Raw genomic sequence first — 16,097 nt, forward strand, 5'->3', positions numbered from 1 at the left:
GTCTTAAATGTTTCTTCTATATACATTGAGAACCACATCAAACAGTGTTATAATTTTTGCTTTAGCCCTTTAACACAATTAGGAAACGTTAGAAAATTGTAGTTACCCATATTTTTGCTCCTTCCGTACTCTTTTTTCCTTCCTGTTGTTTCAAGATTCCTTCTTAATCACTATCTTTATGTTTAGAAAATTTCCTCTTAATTCTTTTAGAGTAGGTCTACTGGTGACATATTTTCTTTATTTTCCTTCGTCTGAGAATGTCTTGAATTTTTTCTTTATATCTGAAGGATCTTTTCACTGAATATAGAATTCTTGGTTGACAGTTCATTTCTTTTTTTCCACATAAAAACATGTACCACTTCCTTCTGGCCCCCATGGTTTTTGATGAGAAATCTACTGTCATTCAAATTGTTTTTCCTAGGCAGATAATGTGCTGTTTCTCTCTAGCTACTTTCAAGATTTTTCCTTCATTTTTATTTTCAATGTGTTTTAGTTTGACTATGACATATCTTGACATAGATTTCTTTTGGTTTATCCTGTTTGGTTTTCACTCAGTCTCTTGGATATATAAATAGGTCTTCTGCCAAATTTGGGGAATTTTCGGCCATTATTTCTTTTAGTACTTTTATCAACCCTGCCATTTTTCTCTTCTCCTTTTGAGACCTCAATGGCATGAATGTTAGAGCATCTGTTAGAGTCCTGTAGGTTCTTGAGGCTCTGCCTACCCCCACCTCGCAGTCTATTTTCTCTCTGTTGTTCATTTTGGGTAATTTCTATCATTCTGTCTTTAAGCTCACTGAGTCTTTCCTCTATCTTCCTCATTCTGCTGTTGATCCCATTTATTAAGTTTTTTATTTTGGTTATTTCTAAGTTCTACAATTTCCATTTGGTTCCTGTACCTTATATCTTTTATTTCCTTGGTGAGAATATGTGTGTGTGTGATTTTCTTTTTCTTTTTTTTTTTTTTTGCTGAAACTTTCCTTTTTTTTTTTCATTTTTTTCAAACATGTTCATAATTGCTCATTGAATCGTTTTTATGGTGGCTGCTTTCCCATCCTTGCCAGATAATTCTGACGGTCATGTTATCTTAATGTTGGCATCTGCTAATTGTCTTTTCTCATTGAAATTGAAGATTATCTGGTTTTCTGGTATGATGAGTGGTTTTCAGTTCTGTCCTGGACGTTTTTGGTATTGTGTTGTGAGACTCTAGATCTCATTTAAATCTTCTGCTTTAGCCAAACTCCTCTGACACTCTCCTGGTGGGAGAAGAGGAGTGCCTACTCATTACTATCAGGTTAGAAGTCGAGGTTCCTGACTTAACCTCTGTTCATACCCCTGGGGAAGAGTGAGAAGCATTCCTTGTTACTGCTGAATGGAGTGGTAGTTCAGGTTCCCATTAGTCCTCTCCTGTGACGCGCTGACCGGGATGGGTGGACTGCCTCGTTACTGCCCCATGTGGCCTCCACTGACACCAGGGTGGGGAGGAGTTAGTTACCCACAGGAAGTGGGGAGAGCCTTGCCTTTCCACTCCACCTTCTCTGTCACTGCCCTGCCATGGAGGGGGAGGATGCCTTGTTTCTCTTAGTGGGAATGGAAAGCCAGTGGTCCCTACTGACACCATGGGGGGGAAGGAGCTCATTACAGCCTGTCAAAGATGGAAGTCTAGGTTCTCCCCCTCAACATTTGGCCTTTTGTTGATGGGGTAAGGGTGGAGCCGTGGTGTTTTCATGGTGTTTGTTTGGAGTAGGTGGTTATTATGTAAAAACGGTTTTTGTCTTGGTAAACTGCCCCGTTCCTTGTCCTTTGGCTATAGAGAGCTGGATTTTTCTTAGGGCATTTTTTCTGTCTATGCCCATTGGTGTTTCCAGGTTGACAGCTTCTCTGCTCCTCAGTCTGGGATATATAAAGTACAGTAGTCCCCTGCCCCCCATCAGCATTTTCACTTTCTGTGGTTTTGGTTACCCACAGTCAACCACAGTCCAAAAATATTAAATAGAAAATTTCAGAAATAAATAATTCATAAGTTTTAAAAAATAATCAGGGCATGTAGAAAGGACATTGAAACCAACTTGAAGGAGCTCCAGATAACGAAATCTGGGACAATTTGAACATCACAATAAAGATAATGGTGGATTAAAACCTATAGAATATTAAACAAAATGAGTTTGTAACCTTTTTTCTATGCAAAAGTCTACATATCACTAATTAAATGAAGTCCTTTTTGACTATTTAAAAAAAAAGCCTATAAATAAATATACACAAGTCAATGCTGATATAAACAAACTAATTAATGAAGTAAGACAAATAATGGAAATAGAAAATCATCATTGGCCATCACTACAAAAATAATTAGTGCAGGTACAAATCATCTATAGATGCTAAATAAGTGGACATAAGTATGATGACAGCAGCATATTTGCATAGTCTCAAAGACTCTCCCCATAGATGTCTGATAGATACCACCTTAACTGAGTGATCAAAGTTAATATTACCTGTAATGAAGCATCCAGTACCCCCTTGTATGATGCATTGAGAAAGACACCAAGGTGCATAACCTTAATCTAATCACGAGCAAACATCAGATAAATTAAAATTAAGGAATAGTCTGCGAAAGAACTGGCTAGTACTGGCAAGATGATGGGACAAAGAAGGAAACTAAGGAACTATTTTAAGATGGAGGAGACTAAGAAGACATGACAACTAAATGCAATGTGAGATCTTATATTGCGTCCTGGACCAGAAAAAGGACATTGGTGAAATTTGAGTAAGGTCTATAGAATAGTTAATATTATTAACTAACATTGTATCAATGCTAGTTTCCTCTTTCTATAAATCTACTCTGGTTACACAAATGTTAACATTGGGTGATGTGTATACAGGAACTTTATATATTATTTTTCCTACTTTTTATAAGTCAGAAATTATTTCAAAATAAGAATTTAAAAAAGTTTGTCTGTATCTTGTTCATTCTACCCAGGTCTTTTTTCTGAGCTCCAAACTCATATGTCCATCTGTCTTTTTGGCAACTCTACTTTGATATCTAACAACATCACAAATTGAACACATTTAAAACTGCCGTGTTGATTCTTACATCTCTCCAGCTCCTCACCACAGCCTTAGCAAGTGGTACCGTTCTTCACCTAACTGCTCAAGCCATAATTCTAGGAGTCACTTAAAATCTTTTCTCCTCACTGTCCCCACATGCTGGATTCATTTCTTATTGATTCTGTACCATATTTCTTGAATTTTTTAATTTTTAGTAATGTCTAGTGGCATGTTCTTATTCAAACCAACCATTTCTTACCTTGTCTGTTTCAATAGTCTCTTAGCTGGTCTTCGAGTCTGCAATCCGTTCTCGTGATAGCCGCCCAGAGTAATCTTTTAAAACATAAATTAGATCATGTTCACTCAGTAAGTGCTCAAACACTTACTGAGTTCCCATTACAGTTAGAATAAAGTCCAGCCCCTTATCTTGCACCGCGAGATCCAGTGTTCTGACCCTGCCTGTCTCTTTGATTTAATCGTGTGGCATGCTTCCCCTCGTCCATATTCTTGCTGGCCTTCTCTCACTTCCTCTCAATTCCTCAAATGTGACACACTTGCAGTTCAGAGCTCTACATCCACTCTTCCTTTTGCTTGGAATACCCTCATGCCCATTCTACTTCTAGCTAGTTCCTTCTCAGCCTTAAAGTTTCAGCTTAAATATGACTTACTCTAAAATAGGGCACCTGTTCTTTGTCCTTCATAGCACTTAACACGATTTGCAATTATTTTCTTCTTTATTGCTTGTTGTCTGTTTCTTTAAGTGGACTCTAAGCTCCATGAGGGCAGGGACCATGTTTGTCTTATTCACCTCGTCACCCCAGTGCCTGACAATAAGCACTAAGTAAATCTTTGAAACAACTAAATGAAGAAAGAAGGTTTGTCTTCTTAAAGGATGAATAGAAAGTAGCTAGCCTAGAAAAAGTGAGATTTTTTATTTCCCAGAAGGAAAGAATAATATAGACAAAAGTATGGAGGCAAGAAATAGCATGGTGAGAGAGAGAGAGGGAGAAAAGCCGTTTAACGTTACTTAGTATATGAAGCTTGAGTCAAAGATTGGTCAAAATTGATGAAATAGTCAGGAGCTAGATCTTGGAGGCTCTTCTGTACCGTATGAACTTGTGAAACTTATATGAGCTTATGGAACTATTGGAAGGTTTTAGACAACAGAGTAACATGGACAGATTTTCATTTTAGAAAGATCAGATCTGTAACAGCAGTGAAGTATAGAAACTGGGAGGTGAATTTGAAGGTTTTTAGGGTGATCAAGTGAGAAATGATAGATTCTACACCAGAACAGTAGTTGTAGATATGAGAAAAGAAGACTGATGAAGGAATATTTAAAGTGTAGAATCACTAAAACTTACTGATTGATTAGATACAGAAAGTGAAGAAGAAAAAGGAATTTAAGTGTGGTTTCTAGATTTCTAGATTGTATTACTGGGTGGATGGTGGTGTTTGCAACAAAGAAAAAATGCTGGAGGAGTTGCTTTAATTAACTGGTAATGAGTTCAGTTTTAGCTGCTCCTGAACATTTATTTAGTTGGGGATTTCCATCAGGCATTTCGGTATAAAAATCTAAAACTCTGTGGTGAGGTCTCATATAGAAATGTAAAGTTAACGGTAGTTGTGGCCATAAGGATAAATAGATAGAAGTAGGCTTAGAGGAAGGTTATTATAGTGTAAAGAGAGCAGTTGACTGAGAATGGGTCCAGCAGAAGAGGTAGACTAGTAGGTGAGGAAAACATGAAGGAGACCAATAGATGATATGAAGAAAATTAGGAGTAGGGGCCACGGAAACCAAGAGAGAAAAGGGTTTCAAAGAAAGAGTAGTCAGAAGTATTGTATGCAGCGAGAAGTCTAATAAGAAGAGCTCTGAAAAGTATGGATAGCATAATGAGGACCTTAATGAGGAGAGTTGCCATAGGATGCTGAATGGAGAAAAGAACTAGGTTTCAGTAGGGCGCAGAGTGAAAGGGAAGTCAAGAAATTTGAAGAGACAACCAGAAAAATGAGATAGGTACAGGGTGACAGGAGGTCCAGGCACTGATTTTTATACTAGAGAAGCAGAGATAGAGTGAGAGCGAGTAAGCAAGAGACACAAGTTACCCAGGTGGCTCAAATGTAACCATAGGGACTCTTAAAAGTGGAAGAGGAAGGCAGAAGAGGAGAGTTAGAGGGAAAATGTGAGTATGGGAGAAGGGCACAAGTAACATTGCTGGCTGTGAAGATGGAGGAAGGGGGCTTCTAGATGCTAGAAAAAGCACGGAAAGAGATTCTGTTCTAGAGCTTCCAGAATGGAAAGCAGCCCTCTCAACACCTTGATTTTAGCTCAGTGAGATCTATGTTAGACTTCTGCACTACAAAACTGTAAAATAATAAATTGTGGTGTTTAAAAAGAGAGAGAGAGAGAAGTTACAACACTACCTGTTACTATTAATTTGTTTTCATTGTGTGTCATATTTTCTTGATTCCTTGTGTTTCTGCTTATTTTCTGTTGAATGCTAGACATTACGAAGTTGCTGGATATTTTTGTATTCCCATGAATATACTTAAGGACTCAGTTAAGTTACTTCAAAACAGTTTCTTTTTCTCCTTGCTTTTAAGCTTTGTTAGATAAAACAAGAGTTGGCCTGTAGTCTATAGGTTATACTTTCCCATTACTGAGATAGCACCCATGAATTACTAGGTTTTTTTGTAGCCAGTGAGACCTCATGCTAGCCATTTGTGGGCTTCAGGAATTGTTCCCTTTACTCTTTTCAAATGATTCTTTCCTAGCTTCAGGTAGTTTTCTGGCATGTATGTTTATCAACACTCAGCTGAAGACTCCAGGGGGGATTCTTGTAGTTCTCTGGAGGTTTCTTTCTCTGTGAGCAGCTTTCTTTCCTCCAGTCCTCTGCCCTTGGAACTCGAGTCACTTTGGCCTTCCCCAGCTGACAGTTCTCTCTTCTTCTCAGGGAAACTGTATAGCAGTGAGGTGGGACAGTCGGAGGGCTCAGCTTGTTTCTTCTGCCATGAGAGATGACTATCCTGTGGTGCTGATTTTCTTCTTTTTTTTTAGTTTTTTAGTTTTTTTCAGGTGGGAGGGTAACTCCATTCCCTGTTACTCTATCTTAGCTACATGTAGAAATTAACATTTGTCTTTTAGTTTAAAAAAAAAAATCCAAAGAAAAGATCCAGATCACTTTGTATTATAAACAAGTTTGGAATAAATTTATTTCCTTTGTAATTTCTAAAGTATGTATAAATATCAAATGCTTTTATATGGGATATATAAACAAGATGTAAGATATTTCATATACTGTGGTTATTTTAACCATTTTCTTCTCATCTCTGGTTTATGATATGAAATTGCTTGGCTTACCAATTAGAAGAATAGTTGTATCCTGGGTAATTAGAAATAGGATATTTCTAATTTATGAAATACAATATTTTGTAATATATGTAGCAAATAAAATAATCTGTATTTATAATATTAAGTTTTTCAGAAAACTCAATTTTTAAACTCTTACATTTAAAAATTGAGTATTTCTGATGATTTTTATAGTCTCATACTTTTGGCTTACAGGTATCATTGTTTTGGTTTGTGAGTATTCTCATAGAAGTCTTTTGTGTACTGAACTATGTTTTTCTTGTTTTTTATACCTCATAAAGTTATAGTAAATTTCTGTAATTAAGAGTGATCATCTGTTTTGTACACCTGAAACTAAAAAAAAAAGTATAAATTATTTTTAAAAAAAGTGAAAGTGATCATAATGAGTGTTTACATGAGATAAATCTGGTCTTACAAGAAGAGTAATACAGTATATTCCAGGCACAGGAGGAATGAAGAAGGCTAGACTTTAGAAATGGTTAAGAAAGTAGAAGCTGAGTCTTGGTTCACTTCTTACACATTTTGTATTACTTCATTATCCTTAATTTGTTACTTTCACATAACCCTTTTGAGCTTTAGTTTCTTCTTTAAAATGGCACGATGATACTCTTTGATACTCTGCTGAGAGGCAGTTGTGAGAATTAGATGCAGTTTGTGAAAATACATAGTAAACTGCAAATGCTATATAAAAATCAGGTATCATTTTGAGGTTTAGCCTGAGAAGTGTAAGTTTCACACAGTATGTACAGTGGGAAAGTTTGACTGTGCCTAAGCCTAACATTAATAACCAGAATATTATCTTGGCCTGTGCTTTCTTTGGTTAGTTTCATTTTTTTTATTTGATTTTTGATGCCCAATTTAATGGAAATGAATCATATTACCATTTCTTTCTTTACTCAACAATACACTGTGTGCACTTCACCCACATATATGACCTGTGGGGTTGTGGGGAGAAATAAGGATATTACTCAGTAGCCCATATCTTTCAACAAAGAATACTTTTCAGCAACACTCAAAAGTTTCTCTTAGTTATTAGGAAATGCAGACCCTTTGATGTTAAACTAAATTCATGACGTATTTAGTGAGAAGTTTTGAAGAGTAGATCATTAAGTCAAATTCTGTGTTCTCTGTAAATATCAATGACTATTACTCATGGAGTGGATTAAATGCCTTGGTTTTTATGGTCATAAACATTTTCTATAGAATGATGCAGGAGCTGTTACTAAGAATCAGAAAAAAGGCTACAGAATTATGTGAGGCTTGCCCTCTGTATATGAATCAGATTTTAAGTGGAAACCACGGTTTCCTTGTTTCTCATTCATGCTTTAGCAGAGGACATGATGCTCTAGATCTGGCTTGGTTTTGTAGTTTCTCGTTTAAGGTTCACACCTATTTCTTTTCATTTTTAGAAGCCACAGCAGTTTTAGTGTGCTGTCAAACCACAAAATGTACCTTGTTGGATATAGTGTTTAGTAGGGGGGTGTGTGCTACATGTTATTTGGTAGTGTCAGTACTGGTTGTGGCATTCTAGTTTAGTCCTATTTTGGAAATACAGCGTAAGTAAATAAATGCATACATAAATGTATTTGGGGTAGGTGGTAGATAAGCATACAACTGCAGACATATGGAAAGCAGTTTTAACTCTTTGAATGTATTAATTTGTATTTAAAGGTAATGTTTTACGCTGTTTAACTTGAATATCATATGTTAACTTTTTTTATTCTTAGCATCAAGGCATGCCATGGGTTGCCTCTCATAAATGGACAAAGCTGTGACCCGTATGCAACAGTTTCTCTAGTGGGCCCTTCTAGGTAATGTTTATTGAATTATTATTAGATTTTTAAGTTTTGAAGTTTTATGTAAGAATTACAGAATTAAGGTTCTAAGATCAAATGCTAAATAGCTATTTATGACAAAAGTAATGAGTGCTTTGAATGAAAAAAGTCTTTAGAATTCTGTTACACACTTGCAAACACCAAGTCCTGTTTTTATAGAAAGAAAGTAGGTGCCATTTCAAATCCGCCAGACTCTTAGGCCGTGGGGAACAGCATCAATTTTATAGTATTTTTTTAAAATGTACTTATAAACTGGATTTTCATTCATCATCGGTTTTCCTACTTGCAAATGTCCTAGATTTTATGCAGGTAAAATCCTGTTTTAATAGCAAAATAAGGCAATTTCCACACTTTTATCTGGAAAGCATCTCAGGACAAAAAAGTGGCTTTTCTGTTTATGGCATCTGTGCCCTACAGAGAGAATTCTAAGCTGTAGACAAACTGCTGAAGTACCAGAACATGGTGAAGTGAGCCATCTCATGGATTTAAATTACTCAGGATAATCTATGGAAAAACCTACAGCACATTGTACTGTTTTATATTTTATCATTTCATTATGGTTTCTTCCAGAGCCTCACTAGTCTGAAATTTGCCTACATCGTCAAGATTTAGAATCAGGAAATAAAGAGCACAGCATTCCTTCTACACAAACACAACATACACTCACAAACATGCACCTTTTCACCAACCTTAAGCTCTCTAGATATTCTTATTTCTTAGAAAATCACCAGTAAGTCACTTTGAAAAATGTATTTGTATATATGTATGTAAAATCCTATCACCATGCCCGGTACTTACTGGGTGCTCAATAATAATGCTATTATTATTACAGATGGTTTTAAATTTAAAAAGAGATACCCGATCCTGTAACATTCATGCTATCAGAGGGATTTAGTTTTTCATGTTAAAAAAGATTTAACTAGTGGAGCTGTTTTTGTTTTTGTTTATAATCTGTACCTGACAGGCAAATTCTTAAGTGTAATTGTGTAGCAACATACAGATAGAAACTATTTGACATGTGAATTTGTTTTAAAAAGTCACTGTTGATTTTGATATTGTGATGTAGTTATTGTATAAGATGTTAACATTGGGGGAGGCTGGGGAAAGGCTGCATGGGACTTCCCTGTACATTTCTTTGCAACCTCCTCTGAATCTATAATTATTTCAAAATGAAAAGATTTTTAAAAAGCCACATTGTCGCTGAAGCCCAAGAAGTAAACTGAGTTAAGAATGCTTTTCGTGTTCCTCAGGTATTTTTCAGCACAGATAAAGGTACTCTGAATCTCATTGTGTTCTTTCTACCATTTATTCTGAGTTGCTTATATGATAAAATGTATTATTGAAAACCCCTGAACTAAGTTTGGCAGTCCATCTAGTATAGCCATAAAGAGAATAATGCAATCTTGGCATATATCGGATATACGCATAAATCGGTGTATTTTTTAAGTTCTAGAGATACCTCAGTTTTTTCCCCCAAGTAATATTTAAAACTACAATCTTCTCTGAGTCATCTTAACAGTTAAACAGAGGTCAGGCTCCCTGGTTGGAAATAGCATGTTTTATAATTGTGTACTATTAAGTTCTACAAGGTAAAACTCTACCACATTGGAACAGGAATGACCAAAAGAAGACAAAAGTAAAGAAGAAAACAAGCAATCCGCAGTTTAATGAAATCTTTTATTTTGAGGTAACTTTTGTTTTTATATAAATAACTAACAATGAATATTTGATATTTGGTTGACTTCTTTTTTCAAACTACAGCCATAGTAATCATTTTACCAACTAATGCAACTAAACATTTCTCTCCTGAAAGCAGTAGAACCATGCTGTAATGCAGTGGAGGCCCCGTATATAAAACAAATACAGGCAGAGCGCTGATTGATTTGGGGCTGGGGAGGTCTAAGGCCACACCCACTCCCCAGGCATCCTCAGTGTCACATCCTTTTCCATATACCCGCCACCTTGTCCAGCCCCCCCACCTGACATGGTGGCCTCAGGACTCTTCTGCAGAGTACTGTCTGAATACCACTGGTGAAGTAAGTATTACAGCACTTGGGAGATCCAAGGTCTAGTCTCAGTTGACTTTGAACAAAGCACCAAATGTGAGACTCAAATTTCTCCTCTTGTGAAAGGATAACTTGGTTAGAGAAAATAGTAGCAGCCCTACCTAAATTATAGAGTTTTTATGAGGCCCAAATGTAAGAATGCTTTGAGACTGTAAAGTACCCTCTATGGACAACGTGCTTATTTCATAGGGATCGTCAGCTGCCTTGTAGTTGCCCAAAATACAGTGCTTTGGAATTCTTTATTGGGGAGCATTTCTTAAATTTGTTAAAGAAATTCTTTTTCGTATTATTTGAAAATTACAGAAGAAAAGTCAAATTCTCTATTCTAAAAGATTGTGTTCTAACTGTAGAACATTGAGATTAACATGTAGGGAAGATTTGAAAAACGTTACATTTTGTGCTTTTTCTTCTTTTGTGTGTGTTTTTTCCTTGATATTTCAAAGTGGAGAAAGTGAGAGCACAGCTAGGCATGCCTCATTTAATAAAGGAACACAGGTTGATGGAAATGCCAAAATTGGAGTGGGAAGAATTGTGGAGGGGGAGGCAAGAGAGAAGGAAAAACAAAAGAAAATGTACTGATGTGAGATTTTTCCATTCCCTGGCTAAGGATTTAGGTCAGTTCTTCTACATTTATTAATGGCTGTTACATCTAGCGTGCAGTAAATGAAGAAGGGGCAACTTGCAGTAAGCAGATGGTCCTTTGAAAATCAAGGCCTGACTGGCTTGCTGTATCCAAGTGTACCTATTAGGCCTTGAAACATTCTTTCAGAAGGCACTTTGTTGAGCTAATTATAAAGATAAAGGTCAGTTACTGTCCTCTAGTAGAGCAGGAGACACACAGCACACACACGTATGCATAATGTACACACAGCAGTAAACTAGTATATATTGTGGAGGTCAGCTCCAGCTGGGTTGAGTCAGAGGAAAGAGTTCTAGAGAGAAGGAACATGTTAAGCAGAGACAGAGACAGAAGAGAAGAAAGTTATGTCCAAAGAATGGCAAGTATGGTTTGACTGGAAGGTTTGGATAAGGGAATAATGAGAACTAAGCTTAAAAAAGTAGAGTAGGTCCAACTAATGAAAGGCTTTGAGTGCCTGGCTGAGATGCTTAAATATTAGCCACTGAATGTTTTGAGCCTGGAAGTGACAAGAGTAATGTAGTGTGTTTTTCTAGGAAGAATTAACCATGATCAGTGGACCGAGACAGAGAGAAAAATCAAAAGACTGTTGTAGTTCAGCTGTTATTAAAAAAAAAAAAAAAAAAAAAACAGCAAGAAGAAAGGGATCTGGTCTAAGATGATAATATGAAAATAGAGAGGAAGGGACAGATGAGAAAGAAACTGCAAAGGGCAAGACAATGAATTGGTTGTAGAAGAAAAAACAGAAGGAGGAGTCAAATGTCCTCATGGTGTTTAATTTGGAAAAATAGAAAAGTTCAGAAGAAGGAAAATTAAGTGGTTCATTTTGGTGCATGATGAGCTCAAAGTCTGACATGTAAAACCCTCTACTAGTCAGTTCATGACTGAAACTTAAGATGGGTGATGGCTGTGGATAAAGACTCAAGATTTGCTTACAGAGACTCAAGAAAGCCAAGTGAATAGACGTATACAGTAAAGGAGACAAGTGAAGAAGCTCAGTTCTGCCACTTGTAGGTGTTCGACTCTGAGCATGTCTCTTAATTTCTGTACTTTAGCTTCCTCATTTTCGAGATGAGCATAATAAATCTAGCTCTGCCTGCTTCAGAGCAGTGGTCTGATGAACAGAGGAGATAATGGATGTATAGGCTGTAAAGCACTGTGCAGCTGGTAGAGCAAATTGAAAATAAAACCTTGGAGAAAACCCATATGTATATGTGTATGTTCTGTGGAAGAAGAGGTACCAGAGGAAGAAGCAAAGAGAGCAGAAGTTTGCCAGGGTGGTGCCTGGGCAAACTCCAAGAAAAGAGTGTTTCTGGGAAAGTAGGTATAGTTGTATGACCACTTGTTCAGATAGAGGGGTCACTGACAGTGAGAACCCAGAACTCATCATCAGACTTGGTGATTAAGAGTGGGCGTTTAGGCGGGCAAGGAAGCCAGATTATGAGGAGTTAACTGTAGCAAGTGGGTGGTGAGGAAGTGGGGGCTGTAAGGATGGATTACAGTTTTGAGATATTTGTCTGTGAAAGGAAAGAGATAGGAACACCATAATTTAAGGGGAGAATTTTTCTTAGACTTCAGTGAGGTGAACAAGCTGGTAAAGAAAGCTGTAATTAAAATAGATCGGATGCTTACTGCATACTATGTGTGGGCGGAGTGGTCTTAGAAAAGAGCAGGATCATTTCATTATCTTGCTCAGAAGAGGATGAGAAAACTCATCAGGTAGAAAAACCTTTATGGGAGTGGACGTGTTCAAGTGGACAGTATTTGAGGAAATTGCTGCCAATGGCCTTGATGTTTTAAGTAAACATACGAGAAGGAAGTTTAAGGGTGGCATTGGTATCTTGAAAGAAATGGAAAAGCCTTCAAACAGTTCTTAGAATGAAATAGAACACTTTTACTCTGAGTCGCTGGCAGATTACCAATGAGCCAGAGAAGCTCCTGGTGCTTTATGATGAGTTGATAAGGAACAGTATGGAGGCAAGGCTGCTATTGATACTTTCACACCACCTTATTCTTACCTCCCTGCTACTTCCATAGCTGTTTTTGTATTTCACTTTTGGGTAAAATATTACCTAGGCATTTTCCTCTGTTTAGAACGTTTTAGGGATGATAGTTTTTTAAGTTCATGTAGGAAAGAGATTTAAAAAAAATTTTTTTTACTAAAATATTTTGTTTGCAGGTAACCAGATCCAGTAGTTACACCAGAAAGTCCCAGTTCCAGGTAGAAGAGGAGGACATTGAAAAGTTAGAAATTAGGTATGTGTCTTAGAGTTTTACAGAATTACTTTTTTCTGTGCCAAAAGAAAATCCTAAATTTAACTGGAAAAGGTGAATCAAGCTTAATAAATTTTCTTTAGCAAATTGGTTGATAAAACTCAGAGGAACATGCATCTAATTTAGTTTAAATCCAAATTATATTTTCAAAATCTGATTTCTTTATAGAAATAGTCAAGGTATATTTATTTTATAAACAACAATGAACTGTTTCACCCATTTTATTATATTTTTAATTTTTCCCAAATTTAATTGCTCCTTAAATTTCTGAATCATAGCATAATGGATGCAAAGAATATATAGAAAAGTAATTACATATTAGCCAATTTAGAAATAATTTTTTTATTCTTCTTAACATATCTGCTGTCTAACAGAAATTTCAGTGAGGTAAGAAGTCTTATAAGATAATTCAACAGGTGCATGTGTTTGAAGTTTGTGCTATTTCCTAGGTCTTAAATATCTATGCTGTTTGGGAGGGGAAAGTTTTTGTAAATGCATGTATAGGTGTGGTGTTAACAGTGTGTTCATCTAAAGGGTGTATTAATCACAGGCTTGAATGATCAGGTAATGTATTTTTCTGAGTAACCTATCTTTACATGTTAACTGATTCTAATTGAGAAAGAAACTGTAGTCTTGTGTCGGTTTCTTTTCTCAAATTCAACAAAGTAACTGTAGTCCTTATTCCTACAGGTTAAAATAAAGCCTAGACTTTGAAACTAGGAAACTTAAGTGCTTCCTTTTACACTATTTAAAATAGTTTCTTTCTGTGCTTATAAATAAAAGCTACTGCGGTATTTTGCTTTCTTAGTTTAGACAGTAAGGTATATGACAGTGTTAACATCTCTTACTTTTAAGCATGTAAAAATAATGCTATAATACAAATCCAAGTAATTTGAAGCCATTTGGTGGCATGTGTTCTCTTAAACACTGTTTGCAAAAAATAAAGCCAGTTTAAAATTTTCAGGATCGACTTGTGGAACAACGGAAACCTGGTTCAAGATATTTTCCTAGGTGAGCTTAAGGTGCCTGTGAACGTGTTAAGAAGTGATTCCTCTCATCAAGCCTGGTAAGAAGACACTCATTCTAGTGAACTCCATGTAAATATACTGTATATGCAAATAAATACTTACTATAAGCATGTTTAAAATTTGCAAGGGAATGAGTCAAAAGTCATTAACATTAATTGATGTAGTCATTAATTTATTGTTGCAGAAATATAAGTACATAGTTTTATGACTGGACCTCTGGTACTGCGACAAAAGAACTGAATTGTCTAGGAATATTTTTCTGTTTAAAAACTAGATCCTATCTCTAAGGAGAAACTGGAAAACATGTAAAGCATTACATAAAAGTTGCCTGTGAGAGAAGATGTTTGGTCACAAATTAACATCTGCAGTTCAGAAGCTTTATTAATGGTCATGGGACCTGTGGATGTTCGAGGGCAAAGGGTTGATTGTAGGGAATCAGCTGTGTAAGGGATCTAACCTGTGATTTTCCTTCACCACACACACCCATTACATGCACTGTGAACAGCCCAGGTGATATTTTCTAAATGTCGAGGGTCTAGATGTTGTTGAGCTGATTCATTTAATACACTTTTCAACAGCTCTGGTGGCTCAAGAATGGTTACAACATTATTTTACCTTCATGACTCTAATAGTGACATTAAACTGGTGTTACTTTAAAAGTAGTGTTCAGACACTAAATTGATGTTACCATGTTTCCCTGAAAATAAGACCGGGTCTTATATTAATTCTTGCTCCAAAAGATGTGTTAGAGCTTATGGTCAGAGGATGCCATCCTGAAAAACCATGTTAGGGCTTATTTTCCAGTTAGGTCTTATTTTTGGGGAAACACAGTAGTTTCTTTAGCAGAACTGATGTGAAGCTATTGTTTTTTCTGTCTATGGCACTTAACAAGCCTGCATATGTTCTCCCTTCCGGTGAGTTGCCCAGCAGCCCTCGTGCTAGACTTGGATTTCAACTGAGTATAAAAGAACATACCTTCTCATTTGCTAAGCTTTTAAGGCCAACTTTTTAGAACTCAGTTTCAGTTGCCTGGAAGAAGAGTTTCAAACTGAATGTCTGGGCACCAGTCTCATTTGTCTTTAAAAAAAGCCTGCCTCTCCTGATTGGCCATCAGATGTTCTTCACTTTGGACTGCTCTCCTCAAGTAGTTACCCTCTGAGACTGATTTTAGACTCAGAATTTTTATTTTATTTTTACCTCTTGCTAATGCAGATCTAAGATTTATTGGTCTTTATGGTGGCATTTTGTGTAATTTCTAAAATGCATCCATGGAGGGGCAAAAATTAAACTTAGTCACTGTGAAAAATTGATGAACATTTGAGGCCTGTCCCCTCCGCCCCCACATGTCTTCTTCCACCTTCCATAAAATAGCATACATTTTAAAGTGAAAATTTCTGAACTCAGTTTGTTAAGTCTTTGAAATTATGTGCCAGACTACTTGGTACAAAATAAAAAGTGAGTTGTGCCTCCCAGAGCCCCTCAAGGTGAACTTGAAACGTGCCACGTAGCATGAATTTTAAGTAAGTCTGTCTCCAGACAGGCCCTCCAAATTTGGCAAAACATTGTCCACCTACCTTGGCAGGATGGAAGAATACTAACAAATAAAAATTAATTTTATTTCTATAGTTTTTTGTGGGTTTTTTTGTCAATAGTAGTTTAAAATATTTTAAAGTAACCCGACAAAAGTGGTAAAATTTATCAAGAATGAAATAGAAACATCTCCTAGTTCATTTATACTTCCATGGATGTAAGGAAATTTAAAAATGTGAAAGAATACTCTGGAAGATGTGAAATGATGAAAACCTGGTGCAATAGTAAAGCAAATATGTTAGTTTGTTTACT

General features: G+C 36.3%; 1 protein-coding gene across 3 annotated transcripts in view; it reads left to right on the forward strand.

Annotated features, from left to right (window-relative positions):
• RASA2 (RAS p21 protein activator 2) overlaps window positions 1-16,097 on the forward strand; it is a 102,399-nt gene that overhangs the window by 49,595 nt on the left and 36,707 nt on the right. For all 3 annotated transcript variants that reach the window (XM_074312934.1, XM_074312935.1, XM_074312936.1), the window contains exons 6-9: window positions 8,143-8,226; window positions 9,865-9,937; window positions 13,133-13,209; window positions 14,192-14,293. In XM_074312934.1, the coding sequence (XP_074169035.1) occupies window positions 8,143-8,226; window positions 9,865-9,937; window positions 13,133-13,209; window positions 14,192-14,293 (336 nt within the window). The remainder of the gene's footprint in view (window positions 1-8,142; window positions 8,227-9,864; window positions 9,938-13,132; window positions 13,210-14,191; window positions 14,294-16,097) is intronic.

The sequence above is a fragment of the Rhinolophus sinicus genome, linkage group LG10 (genome assembly GCF_036562045.2).
Source record: "Rhinolophus sinicus isolate RSC01 linkage group LG10, ASM3656204v1, whole genome shotgun sequence".
Taxonomy (NCBI): Eukaryota; Metazoa; Chordata; class Mammalia; order Chiroptera; family Rhinolophidae; genus Rhinolophus; species Rhinolophus sinicus.